Source organism: Eptatretus burgeri, chromosome 7, assembly GCF_056783735.1.
Source record: "Eptatretus burgeri isolate ZD-2024b chromosome 7, Ebu_testis_v1, whole genome shotgun sequence".
In the NCBI taxonomy this organism is placed as follows: domain Eukaryota; kingdom Metazoa; phylum Chordata; class Myxini; order Myxiniformes; family Myxinidae; genus Eptatretus; species Eptatretus burgeri.
In genome coordinates, this window is record NC_140967.1 from 86,685,027 (window position 1) to 86,697,775 (window position 12,749).

The 12,749-nt window shown below is 42.3% G+C and overlaps 2 protein-coding genes across 6 annotated transcripts in view; one reads left to right on the forward strand and one right to left on the reverse strand.

The window, feature by feature from the left end:
* Positions 1 to 12,749, forward strand: part of LOC147023682 (echinoderm microtubule-associated protein-like 2) — a 141,517-nt gene that overhangs the window by 97,560 nt on the left and 31,208 nt on the right. For all 5 annotated transcript variants that reach the window (XM_085889394.1, XM_085889397.1, XM_085889395.1 and 2 more), the window contains 5 exons: positions 2,904 to 3,038; positions 8,030 to 8,129; positions 8,962 to 9,113; positions 9,252 to 9,377; positions 12,276 to 12,407. In XM_085889394.1, coding sequence (XP_085745520.1) covers positions 2,904 to 3,038; positions 8,030 to 8,129; positions 8,962 to 9,113; positions 9,252 to 9,377; positions 12,276 to 12,407 — 645 coding nt within the window. The remainder of the gene's footprint in view (positions 1 to 2,903; positions 3,039 to 8,029; positions 8,130 to 8,961; positions 9,114 to 9,251; positions 9,378 to 12,275; positions 12,408 to 12,749) is intronic.
* The window catches only part of LOC147023683 (uncharacterized), a 48,751-nt gene continuing 38,115 nt past the window's right edge, over positions 2,114 to 12,749 (reverse strand). The window contains exon 3 of the mRNA XM_085889407.1: positions 2,114 to 2,302. Within this exon, the coding sequence (XP_085745533.1) occupies positions 2,181 to 2,302 (122 nt within the window). The 3' untranslated portion in view covers positions 2,114 to 2,180. The remainder of the gene's footprint in view (positions 2,303 to 12,749) is intronic.

Below are 12,749 nucleotides of genomic sequence, written 5' to 3' on the forward strand. Positions count from 1 at the left end.
GTTAAACATAATTATGACTCTTCTTGTGGTATTGGCTCTGGGGGGAGTGCATCCATTTGACTCCTTTAGAGCGTCACCTTTAATTTTATTGTTCTACATGTCAAGTCTATTTTGCAGCCATTTTGATGGACATATTAGCATTATCCCAATTTGATCAAGTCCAAAAATCACAATAATGGTGCCATTGAATTCCTTGGCATCAAAAATCTCTACATATAGACACAAAGATCAACTTCCCATGACACTTACTTTTCGAGATCTGATCATTTTGATGAAATGTCCTAAAAGTGGCTATTCAGGGGTAGAGTGTTTCTGGGTTACAATGAGCCCCATCAGCATCATACAGAGCCCTGAGGTATCAATATGCAAATTGGATTGCTCAGAGCACTTGATGAGGAAAGTTTGGGCCAATTTTAGTTACCCTACGTACAATACCGGGTGATTGAGAAGCCATCAAATTAAGAGCTACTTTCAAAGTGTTAGTAGCATCCAAACAATCCAAATACATCAAAATTAATAATGTATGGGTGCTAATAATGATTTATTCAATGAATTTCCAGTACCGTCATTTTAGCTGTTTGGAACCCAACCAAAATTCCCAGTTGGGCAATGCAGAGAAAACGAACTTGACCTGAAGGTGTTATCCAAACTTTTTTTGAAGGTCTTGGCATATATAATATTAAACGACCGCTCTAAAAGAGTCGTGTACATGAACACCCCCCCCCCCACCTAAAGCCAGGACTATTTATTTTAAGTCCTTCAAAACTAGGGTTTGTCATTGGAATATATTTTTAGCCTTTACCAGGATATTAAGGTCTAAACAAAAATTCACATATCCGTTGATTATATTGGTGGCCTCGTTGATATTTTCTGTTTCGTTCAAAAGTGCTTCCCGATCAGTGATTTCAAAACATGTTTTCAAGTTGTAGATCAGGGACTTGTTCCACACCCGGAAGTCCTTTTTTCTGTGGTTTCTCCTTTTTAAGTTTTTGGGCCAGAAGATTTATATTTAGAGGTTATATTGAGACATATATTGAGATTAGGCTATATTTAGACAGGAATTTTAGGTAGTTTGAGCATTGATGGGTGATTGTGTGCATGTGTACGGAGTGCTGTTGGTGGGCGTCTTGTCAAGGGGGGTTGTGTGGTTGATGTATGTTTTTAACCAAGCCCATGCCCCCTCCCCTGAGGGGAAGAAGAAAAAAAAAAGGAAAAAAAATCTACAAAAACTTTATTTAAAAAAATAAAATTGCATTTTCTTCCTTGGATCTTGTGTAGATAAATTAGTATGGTGTTCACACAGACATGATGGGCTGAATGGCCTCCACCTGTGTTAGATTTCCTTGTAAGATGAACAATGTTTTGATCAGAACGACCGATACCTGGTCTTATGATTGGTTTGTCAGCGTCCTTCACTGAACCTTAACAGCGGTCGAGGATATTATTTCCCCGCATAGCCTTGTCGGCATATTGAAAATAGTGGGGCAAGATCCCATCCAATTTGTAGTCGTTTAAAATCACCCAGTATGAACTTTGGCGAGTCTAGTGATGACTCCTCCATATGTTGGACCCTACCATAGATCACACCAGCTGCCTCGTTAGCATCAGCATCTGGTGAAATGTCCACAAGACAGATGTGCACTTGGTTAAATTCGCTGGGCAAGTAATAAGGTCTGAAGGACACACAAAGTAGTTCAATGTTCGAATTGCAGATTTCCAAAAAGATCATGCCTCGGGGTGGGGACTTCGGGTCACAGGAATCAAAACGGGGAAAAAAATATTTTAACTCAAAATTAGATATGGGGCCTATTGGGCCTGTGCTTGGTGGAACTTTTTGCCATCTTTCAACAAATTGCACCAATGTTTGTTAACGTACATGCATGCTCCACCCCCGTGGTATGAGCGATCAAGTGGAATCCATCAATATCTACTTCCATTAGGGGTGTCCGGATATAACCATGTTTCTGTGAAACATAGAACGCTGGAGTTCCTAATGTCATTGAGATATCTGACGTGAGCTCTGATTTCATCCATTTTGTTGTTAATGGAACAAACATTTTCAAGGGTAAAGCCTGGAAGAGGAGGTCTATTTCCTCTCCTTACCTGTTCTTTGACGTCTGCCACGCCGTCGTCGAGGCAAGGTAGGATCCGGTGTTGATTCGCCTCTTTTAGGTGTGAATTCAGGCAAGGCTGCAGGTTATGAGCTTCGGTCGATGTTGACGCATTGGCAAGCAGATAGAGAAATGACGATCGTGCATAACTGGCAGCGGCGAGTTACTCAGGCCTTCGAAATTCCGGCAAACTAGTAGGGGCACAAACAGTGCAGCACAACATATCCAAATGATGTTGGTAGATTTAAGAGTCATGTTGAACAAACTGACTCTCACACGTGCAATTTTAAACACAGAATAACGAGAAATTAACTCAGAGCTACGAGCAATGTCGACTGGTCATTGCGGAATAATAAGCATTAATTATAGTGTTTCTTGTCTTATTCCCCCTCCTCTCTCCTATTCCCCTCATACCAATCCCGCTCCATTTTGAGGCTTGGCCTCCGATATATGATATTTTCCCGTACATCACCCTGATCTTCTGCACTCTATGACTACCTATCGGTTTTGTCTATTGTTGTTCTCTGGTCTCCTCTGCTATTTTGTCAACACTTGTCGTCCCCTCTTCCCCCCCCCCCCCCACGAACCAAACCACCAAGTGTATTTAACAACAAAAAGCCACTACATTGAAGCACACTAAAAGAATGTGAAAATTTTTTCAAAATCATTCACATTCCCAGTTATGGTTTGTACTTCCCGTTATTTCTATGCAATTTCCTTAATTTCTCTTGTGTTGACATCACTGTTCCTTCCACTGATTGCAATCTGTGCTTTCTCTAATTCAACCCCCAGTGTTCCAATGAGCCAGTGTTTGCGGCTGAGTTTCACCCCACGGAGCCAAACCTGGTTATCACCTGTGGAAAGTCTCACGTGCATTTCTGGACAATGGACAATGGGGTGCTCAGTAAGAAGCAAGGGATCTTTGAGGTGAATGGCATATTACATAATTAATTTACATTCCGATGACATAAAATGATCGTGCAGGAGCTTGTACATGTATTTCATGATGGGCAAGGTCGAATGCACAGTGGAAGAATTGACACAGGAATATGGTGTGAGAAACCATGGTTCCGGCATCATGAAGTCGTCAGCAGCAGTGAAAATTTTCATTTCTCACCATAATAAACAGTTGGAATGGACTAGCATTAGCTCTCGTGCCCTCTGGATGGGCCCATCTTTGCCCACCTTCGGTGGGCAATTTACAGTGGTGATATTTCCACATTAATATTTATTATCCCCACGTTTTTTGAAAAAAAAAATGGAGGGATATTGTAATTGGCTCCATCTGTCTGTCTATCTGTCCGTCACACTATCTCCTAAACAGTTAGGCAGAAATTTACTAAGCTTGGTAGTTGTGATCACCGCGTGGCATGAAGGTGCAAGGACGGTATAATTTTGGCCCTGCCCACTGGGGTGGGGTCAAAAGGTCAAATACGGTTCCAACATTCACGGGTTCTGCGTATTCACGGTTGATAATTTGCGACATGTTCCTACATTCATGGGAAATTGCCCCGCATATTCGCAGTTTTTGCGGCGATTTTTAGTTTTGTTTTTATTTTATTTTTATAATTTTTTTTTTCATGAACCGCAAGCAAAACACAATTCCAAAACATATCTTGCATGAGCCACACACAAAGCAGCTGGATGTACCAACAGTACAACACTGTACACACGCAAAAAACATATCTTCCACAAGCCACGAACATGACCTGCTTCCAGGATGTGTATTGTAGCTTCTCAGGACGTCTTACCATGTGCACTTTAAACATATGGTACTCTACGTACTGTATTGTAGCTTTGTGGGATAAACCTAATTTTGTGGGATGTCTCACCAGTGTAACACGTTATTCCCCACGTTATCCCCCATGAGTGACTTTCAGAATGAAAACACTAATAGCATCTATTGATGTATCCAGCAATTACCAGGTCACCACATTATGGACATCACACAATGGAAACATTCAGCACATCTTAGTGTAAATTACCATCTTGCTACAAACAGCACCATCTGAGCTGTTATGTTTTTAAAACGCTCAGCATAATCTGCCTGCAGATAGGAAAGACATCATGTCCTGTGAGTTAAAGAATGAAAATGTTCAGCATATCTATTCGTGTAATTAGCAGCTTGAACTAATGGCTAATGGTTATGGGCTTGAGCTCTCCTTACCTCTCCCCCCCCCACTCCTCCCTTGTCCTACCCTTCCCCTCCCCTCCCATCCCCTGCACCCAAAGCCTCCTCCCTCCCTCTTCATTAAGAGTGTGGACCTCAAATATCCGGGGCCTTCGCTCAAACCTTACAGATCTTTCCATACAAGTTGCCACTGACATACCAGACAAAATTTGCCCAACAGAAACTTTCCTCCCTCAAGATGTCTCTGACTCCCAAGTATTTCTCCTTAGTTACTCCCTCCTCCGGTATGACAGACCTGAGCCTCGTCCTGGTGGAGGAGTTGCTCTCGATCAAAGACTCTATTCCTCACTCTCCATGCACTGCCCTCACTCCCCACACCCCCAGGAATAACTCTGGCTACGGCTCCCCCTCCACTCCCACCTCATGTTTATATGTGTACTGTATCGTCCACCTAACAGTGATGACTCCACCTATGACCGTTTTTACAGCCATTTTTCCCTGCTGTGCAGGGGTTAGGCTTTTTCTTGAGGCAATGTTTTTTTTTTATGGCCGGATGCCCTTCCTGACGCCAACCCTGGTCGCCTCTTACGACACACAGGGATATGGTACACCTATTCTAACCGGGGCATACACCGGGACCAGTACACTGGTACTCACTTCGCCGACCTCAGATGGATGACAGGCTGAGTCAACCCCCTGGTGTTAATTCAGCAGCCAACGGGGCTTGAACTCAGGATCCTGGGATCCCAAGCCGCCACCCTAACCACTAAGCCAACACCAGGCTTTGATGACTCCATCTACACCTCACTATCCAAAAACATGGACCAACTTCTATCTTCTCATCCAAACTCTCTCTTCCTCATATATGGTGACTTCAATTGTCATCATGCCAGTTGGCTCGGTGTGGGTACCTCTCTCACCTGTCATGGCACCTCAGCAAAAGCTTTCTGTGACTCATTGGGACTGACTCGATCGGTCAATTTCCCGACTCGGATCTCAACCAATGTTACTCTATTTCTTCTGGATCTGATTTTGACAAATTTCCCTGAAAATATCTGCTGTTCTTCCTCCGCTCCAATCAGTTCTTCTGACCACGTACTTGTCAAAGTGGACATCTCTCTGGCTATTATCAGAGAACCACTTCAGCGACGTTGAGTCCAGCATTTCACTCAAGCCGACTGGCAGGGTCTCCAAGCAGCCATCAAACTTCCAGACTGGTCTCCCATCGCCACTTTCTCCAATATCAACTCATCCTAGGAATTCTTTCAAAGAAAGTTGCTCTCCCTCATGCACAGATTTACCCCCTCTCATCTTCAGTTGTCCTACCCTTCCTCCCACCCATGGTTGACTGAAGCTTGTGGCGAGGCAGTTGTCCTGAAGCAACTTGCCTTTGCCTCATGAAAAGCAAACCCAACTGAGGGTAATCTCAGTTCCTTCCATAAAGCTTGGAACAAGTGTGTATCTACCCTCAGGAGAGCCAGAAAACAACATCTTTCTCATCTCAAGTCTGAACTCTCAAACCTCTCTCCTTCCTCGAAATCCTGGTGGCGTCGAATCAAATCTGTTTCTGGTGTATGTTCCCCCTCCATTCCCTCCCTTACCTGAAATAGCCGCACTGCTGATACCGCTTGTGAAAAGGCTGAATGCCTAAACTCTGTGTCTGCATCGAAATCTTGTGTCCAAAACCCATCGCTTTCTCTATCCACCTTACCCAGTCGCACCCAGCTCTCCCTGGACTCTGTGTCCTTTTCCCTTGACAAAGTGGAGAGCTTGCAGTCAAACCTCAACTCAGATTCTGCATCCGGCCCAGACGGCATCAGCCCACGTGTCCTAAAAATCTGCTCCTCTGCTCTTGCTCACCCTCTCTCTCTGTTCTATTCACCCTCTCATTTGCTCAAGGTCATCTGCCATCTGCTTGGAAATCAGCAAACATCACTGCCCTGCATAAAAAGGTGCAAAAACAGATCCCTGCAACTACAGACCAATCAGCCTTCTCCCAATCATCAGCAAGGTTATGGAATCCATCACCACTTCAGACATTAAATTCTTCCTCTTCAATATTTAATTTAAAATTTAAAATGCATTCTTCAATAAATTGGAAACGGTACCTGATGTTATGTTTTTTTTATTAGTAAGCATCTTTTATGAAACTGTAATCTGTGCATTCGTGGACGAAAACATTTTAAACTTTAAAAACTTTCCCCTTTGAACCAAGAACCGCCGTGAACCGATCACGTTAATCCCCCTTGTCCCCACTGTACCAATTCCCCGACTTTGGTGGTGTCGCCATTTGTAACCTTTTTGATGAACCAGGAACCACCGCAAGCCAATAACGTTATCCCCCCTTGTCTCGATTGTAACAATGACAAAACACTCACAGATTTTACCCCGACACTTGCGGATTTTATCCCGACACTCGTAGATTTTCTTCTATTTCCAAAGCATTTTCCTGCATTTTCGCGAGATTTTCCCTGACATTTGTGGATTTTTTGTGGGTTGGGAAATCCCCGGAACCTATCCCCCCATTTCCCATTGAAGTAATGCCCCCACATTTGCATCCCGGAATGTATCCCCTGCGAATGTCGGGGTCCTGGTACTGAAAAATGCAATTGCGGGCACATTTTCAAACATTTTAAAATGCAACTTTGTCTATGCAATCAACATTGAGGGACACATGGAATATGTAGCGATGACTTGGATTCGACCCCCAGGTCATATCTCGGGGGTAGGGACTTTAGGTCATAGGAAAAAAAATCTTTTAACTCAAAATTTGATATTGGGCCAATTCTGGTGGAACTTTTTGCCATCTTTCAACATTACTTTTGGTGGGAAGCATTGGGATTTGCAATGGCACGCCATCAACTTCGCTCTAGTAATATTGTTGTGATTACAAATGAGTAATCAAATTAATGAAACGAAATATTCATCGAAAGGTGCATTTAAAAATAGTTACCATTTGCAAAATGCTATTATCTGCATCAGAAAATATTAATGACTCACTTGGTGGTTTTAACAACAAAGCCTTACACATTTAAGCTTGTGTGTGTGTGTGTGTGTGTGTGTGTGTGTGTGTGTGTGTGTGTGTGTGTGTGTGTGTGTGTGTGTGTGTGTGTGTGTGTGTGTGTGTGTGTGTGTGTGTGTGTGTGTGTGTGTGTGTGTGTGTGTGTGTGTGTAGAACATGAACCACAGAACAAAATGTCACATGTGAACTGCAAGCTATGTGTAAGATTTATCTATCGATGTATCGTACTCTTCCAAGCCTGGTGTTGGCTTAACGGTTCAGGTGGCTGACTTAAGATGTGAGGAGTATTGAGTTCAAGCCCCTGTCAGCCGTTGATTTTACACCAGGCGGGTTGACTCAGCCCACCATCCTTCCGAGGTCGGCAAAATGAGTACCAGCGTGCTGGTAACGGGGCAATGTATCAGCGGCACAGCCATGCCCCCAGAAAATGATGCAGCCAAGCAGCCATCAGCTGCATGCAAATAAGTAAATAAATGCGAATTTAGTCTTCGCGAAGGACACCGTGAGATCTTTAATGTCGACCGGCTTATGCTGGCAGTTTACCATCCATCCGAGGGACGTCACACACATGGATGTATTTCTCTGTCTGCGAACACAAGGATGACTGTTTATAGCTAGGTTGGGATTCAAATCCAGGATTGACAGTTCAGAGGAAAGTGTGCGTAACTCGAAGCAATCCTGCAAGCTCGTGTGTTATATTAAACATTGAATTAGAAATATTTTGGTTTTAACTCCTTGTCTTTGTTCCCTGTGGTTTGTCTCTAGAAACATGAAAAGGCCAAATATATTCTTTGTGTGACATTCACGGAGAGTGGGGATGCCATCACCGGTGACTCCAGCGGGAATATCTATATTTGGGGAAAAGGTATGTTTGTCTGCAATAGTGACACGAGGGTAAAAAAATCAATTTTAAACAGGAAGCTGGTACCTATAACCAGAGTTGGTGTCAAAGCCACCCAATGCTCACCTGTTTATACATTTATCGTTTTTAAAAGACTCGTCTAATGATATTTTTTATAAAGCATTGCAGTGAAGTCTGATCCAAATAATTTTAAAGTAATATATGTATTTGTATATTGTAATCAGTAAACTAGTACACATATTAAATGAATGGCAAGCGTCTAGTATAAACAGGCGAGCATTGGGTGGCTTTGACACCATCTTAGGTTGAAATTAAAAAAAAAATTAAAATCATTTGTTAATTTAAACTTCACTACACCAATAGTATACCCCAAAGGAACCTCCATGCCAAATATCAGCATCCTAGTACACATATTAAATGAATGGCAAGCTTCTAAATAACTTGCACCAAAAACTTTAACATTTTCACGCTCACGCTCATGCTGATGCTGGGGGTATCGCTATAGCTCTATGTTCTTCGAACAGGCGAGCTAAAAAAAATGACTTTAAACATTATGAAATGGAACATAATTGTTTATTTATCTTTTTAAATCATCAAAAACTTGGTATTTCATCCCGAGTACGTTTTACTTCAAATCATCACTGTGCAATTCACTGTAGAGTATAGATGAATCAAATTCGACCACAGGTCAAGTTCATGTAACTTCATATTCACCGAACAAAGTCATCAGTGAATATAGTACTGTATATTATAGACAATTCAGAAGGTTCGAGTTTCGGTTTAGTTTATCAATTACACGTTTGAGCCTCGCATGCTTCGTGCTTCTTTCTCACAGGCACGAACCGCATTTCTCTGGCACTATGTGCGGCACACGATGGTGGCATCTTTGCATTGTGTACACGTCGTGACGGGTCCCTGCTGTCCGGTGGGAAGGATCGCAAGCTCATTGCATGGGACACCAGCTTCCGTAAAACTCACGAGGCTGAGGTCGATGATACATCTCACAAACAAACTGAGCAGTTGCTATTGTAGGTCATCTTTAAAGTGGCCTGCAGTATGAAAGCATAACCCTACATTTGCATGATAATTATATTCTGAATTTGTCGACTTGCTTTTCAAATGCAGATCCAAGAGGCATTCGGCCCAGTGCGTACGATAGCTGAAGGCCGCGCTGAGATGCTGCTTGTGGGGACGACGAGAAATGCCATCTTACAGGGCAGCATGACTCGAGCATTCCAGCCTGTTGTGCAGGTTAAAATGGACTCATTGACACAATATGAATTTCTTGGTGATTAACTACCAATCTGTTTTGTTGTTATTTTTATTGTTGTTTTAGAATCGATGCTCTCGGTAGCATGGTGGTCTCTGCTTGGTTAGCCAACTATAAGAGACCCAATCCTTATGGATGGCTTAATTCCCCCCATTTTTATGATTACCTACACCACTGAAGGTGGACGGAGGATATGTTTTCACTCCTGTCTGTCAGTCTATGTTTCTGCAAAAATGTCTGCAAAAATGTCTGCAAAAAAAAAAATTTCACCAAGTGTGTTGGTCTGTAGCATTTGTCTGTTTGTCTGTTTGTCACATGACTTTTGGCCACAGTTTTCAAACAATTGTTCTGAAAATTGTTGTGTATGTAGGTGACTGGCCAAGGACAGTAACACTTAATTTTGGTGAAAATCTGAATCCGGATCTGGATCCAAGAACTTTTTAAGTGATTCTTCACCATTGAGAAATCTGGCCAAAAACTATGAATAGCATCATATCTCAAAAAGTTTTCGACGAGTTATGACAAAACTCGGTGGATGAGTCGGTTAGGTGACAAGAACAAGCCGATCAAATTTTAGTTAGGGTCCGGATTCAGACCCGACCTATCAGTGGGATACAAAATGTAAACCGTTCAGCTTGGCGGAGGTATGCACTCCACCGAGTGCCATTTCCGTTTCGCCTTTTTTGAGATATTGTGCTATATATCGTTTTTGGCCCTATTTCTCAATGGTGAAGAATCAGTTGAAAAATTCTCAGATCCGGATTCAGATCTTCACCAAAATCGAATAAATTCGTCCTTTTCACACACTCGATCTGTCCACCAAGTTTCATCTGTATCCATCTGCAGCTTTTTGAGATATCTTGCAACATATCATTTTTGGTCCTATCTCTCATTGGTGAAGAATCACTTTAAAAATTCTAGTAGTCAGATCTGGATCCGGATGTTCACCAAAATCTTTTTGAGATATCCTGCACACACACCGACAGACAGAGAGGGGGTGAAAACCTTAGGTGATGGAGGTAAAAATTGCGTGACAGGTAAGAAAGACGGACAGACAAACGCTACAGACCAACATACTTGGCAATAAAAGATTTTCACCAAATAACAAACCGACAAATAAACAAGCAAACACTTTGGGAATTATATGTAGTATGATGAGGAAATGTATTAAAATATTATTTCAATATGCACGAATAACTAATATAGACTTCCTTTTATTTATTTATTTCTTGATTGATTGATTGATTTTGACCTATGGAAAAATTTTCCTTTTCAGCAACATATTGGTTTTATTAAGGGGTTATTATGACTATCAAGCTGTTTCAACTTTGGATTTACATGAAATCTAATGTACTCTATGTCTCATGTTATTTCACCATAGACATATCATTTCAGAATATACGTTGATTTCAGACGTGGCAGAAGTACAACTCCTGTGTTGCTCTAATATTGCATACAGGTTGATTGGCATCTGTTTTTTGTTTTTTTTTGTTCCTTTTTTACCACCTCTCATCTGGTGTTGCTGTCGCTACTCTCAAACCTCTGACCCTCTCCAACTCCTCCAAGAAGCAGAGATTCTTCCAGTAACTTCCTTCATCATCTCACAAAATCCCGGCTCAAGCAGTACTCTGTGGTGGACGTTAAATTGATATTGCAGGTCATCCTTCAAGTGATCTCACAATGTGTTTCATGAAGAGTAGGCAAGCTATCGCCAGTATCCTGGCTAAATTAAAAATGCCCTTCACCTTTCGTCAAATGACAGGACTGGCCAGCTGGTTCACGAAAGGCTTCCCTGGCTGCCCTCATAAAATGGAGGGATATCGGGGGCATTAAAGAAAAAATAGTAGTCGTAGTCGTAGTCGAAGTAGAAGAAGAAAAAGATCTTTAGTCATTCACTTCAATCAATAATCGATCGGAGAAGTGTTTTTCTGTTTGTGTTAGCCCCAGCACAGGGAAACCTATACATTGAACTGAAATACACATAGATGAACACATGTGGAAGGTAACGTTGGTAGCAGCCTTTAAATGTTAACTCTTTCTTCCAGTTGAGTCAACCTGGCTGAATGTAGCTTCAATACCAAAGAGCTCATTGCACTGATGCGAGAGAAAATTAATTTCATGGCTTCCAGTTTCTCTGATGAAATGCAATGTGAAACCTGCTTTTTGTTTTGGCATGGACACAGCTCACTGCAGCGCCCTCTTAAGATGTGACTCAGCAGCAACTCCGCCCACGAAACCCAGCCTGGCCCAAGCTTTGATTGAATTGGGTGTTTGAATAGAGATCTGGCCATGGCCGGCCAACTCGTGTACTAGTTAAATCACAGACCACTCAGGCCTGGCTGCCCTACACCACTGTGCTCTGCTTCTCCCCTGCTGCTGGACTCCCTACTTCTCATGAAGTTTGCCTTTTTCCTGGTGAATTAGCCAATCAGAAAACACCAATTGGCCATAGGAACATGATTACCCCTTTTTTATTTTTTTTCAATCACTCAAAACCATTATGTGTTGAGAGCATGGTGCATGAATGAAAATATAACTCGCACCATCTTAACCACACAGATAGTAACAATGTTGCGTTGCTGGTTTGTCTGAAGATGCTATTACAAGTGACGCACTGATCCTTACCTTCTTTTTCAATGCAGGAGAGCTCGTTTGTTTACAAGTTCTGTTCTAAGCCCAGATACTACTATCGATGCAGTGATAATTATAATCTGAAGCTGCATTCTCTTGATTGGCCAACACCAAGTTAGCGTGAAGGTTGTGTTCTGTTTGTGAAAAATGACTTAATGGTACCTTGAGAGGCTGAGTATGATGTCGCTGTTCCTCGTCTTAGTGCATAGACATTGTCAAGTGTGTGTTGCCAAATTTTGCACATTCAGGGCCACACAGATGAGATGTGGGGCCTGGCAGCCCATCCATCCCAAGCGGCCTTTCTGACGTGTGCCTGTGACCGACAAGCCATCTTCTGGGATGCACATACTCACCATCCTCTGTGGGTGCATCACCTTGAGGTGAGCAGATCTATTATTCCATTTCAGTAATTTTATCATATCGCCTTGATAATTTGAAACATTTTATAGCTGTATTCAGAAGATTCCTCTCTGTCACCTTAACCTTTTCAGCTGGCAGGAGAGCTCATCTGTTAGCAAGTTGTGTTCCATAGTCGAGAGGCTACTGTCGATGATGCGATGATTAACTAAAACTGCTTTTTTATGCCGTATTGGGAGAAGGCTTGTCATCCTTTTGAGGAGACATTAAGTTGGCCATCCCATCTATGATCATGGGTTTGTTCTAGATTCCTAACTTTGTGGACTAATAATATGCCCTAGTAATACGATTCAGATGTTGAAATT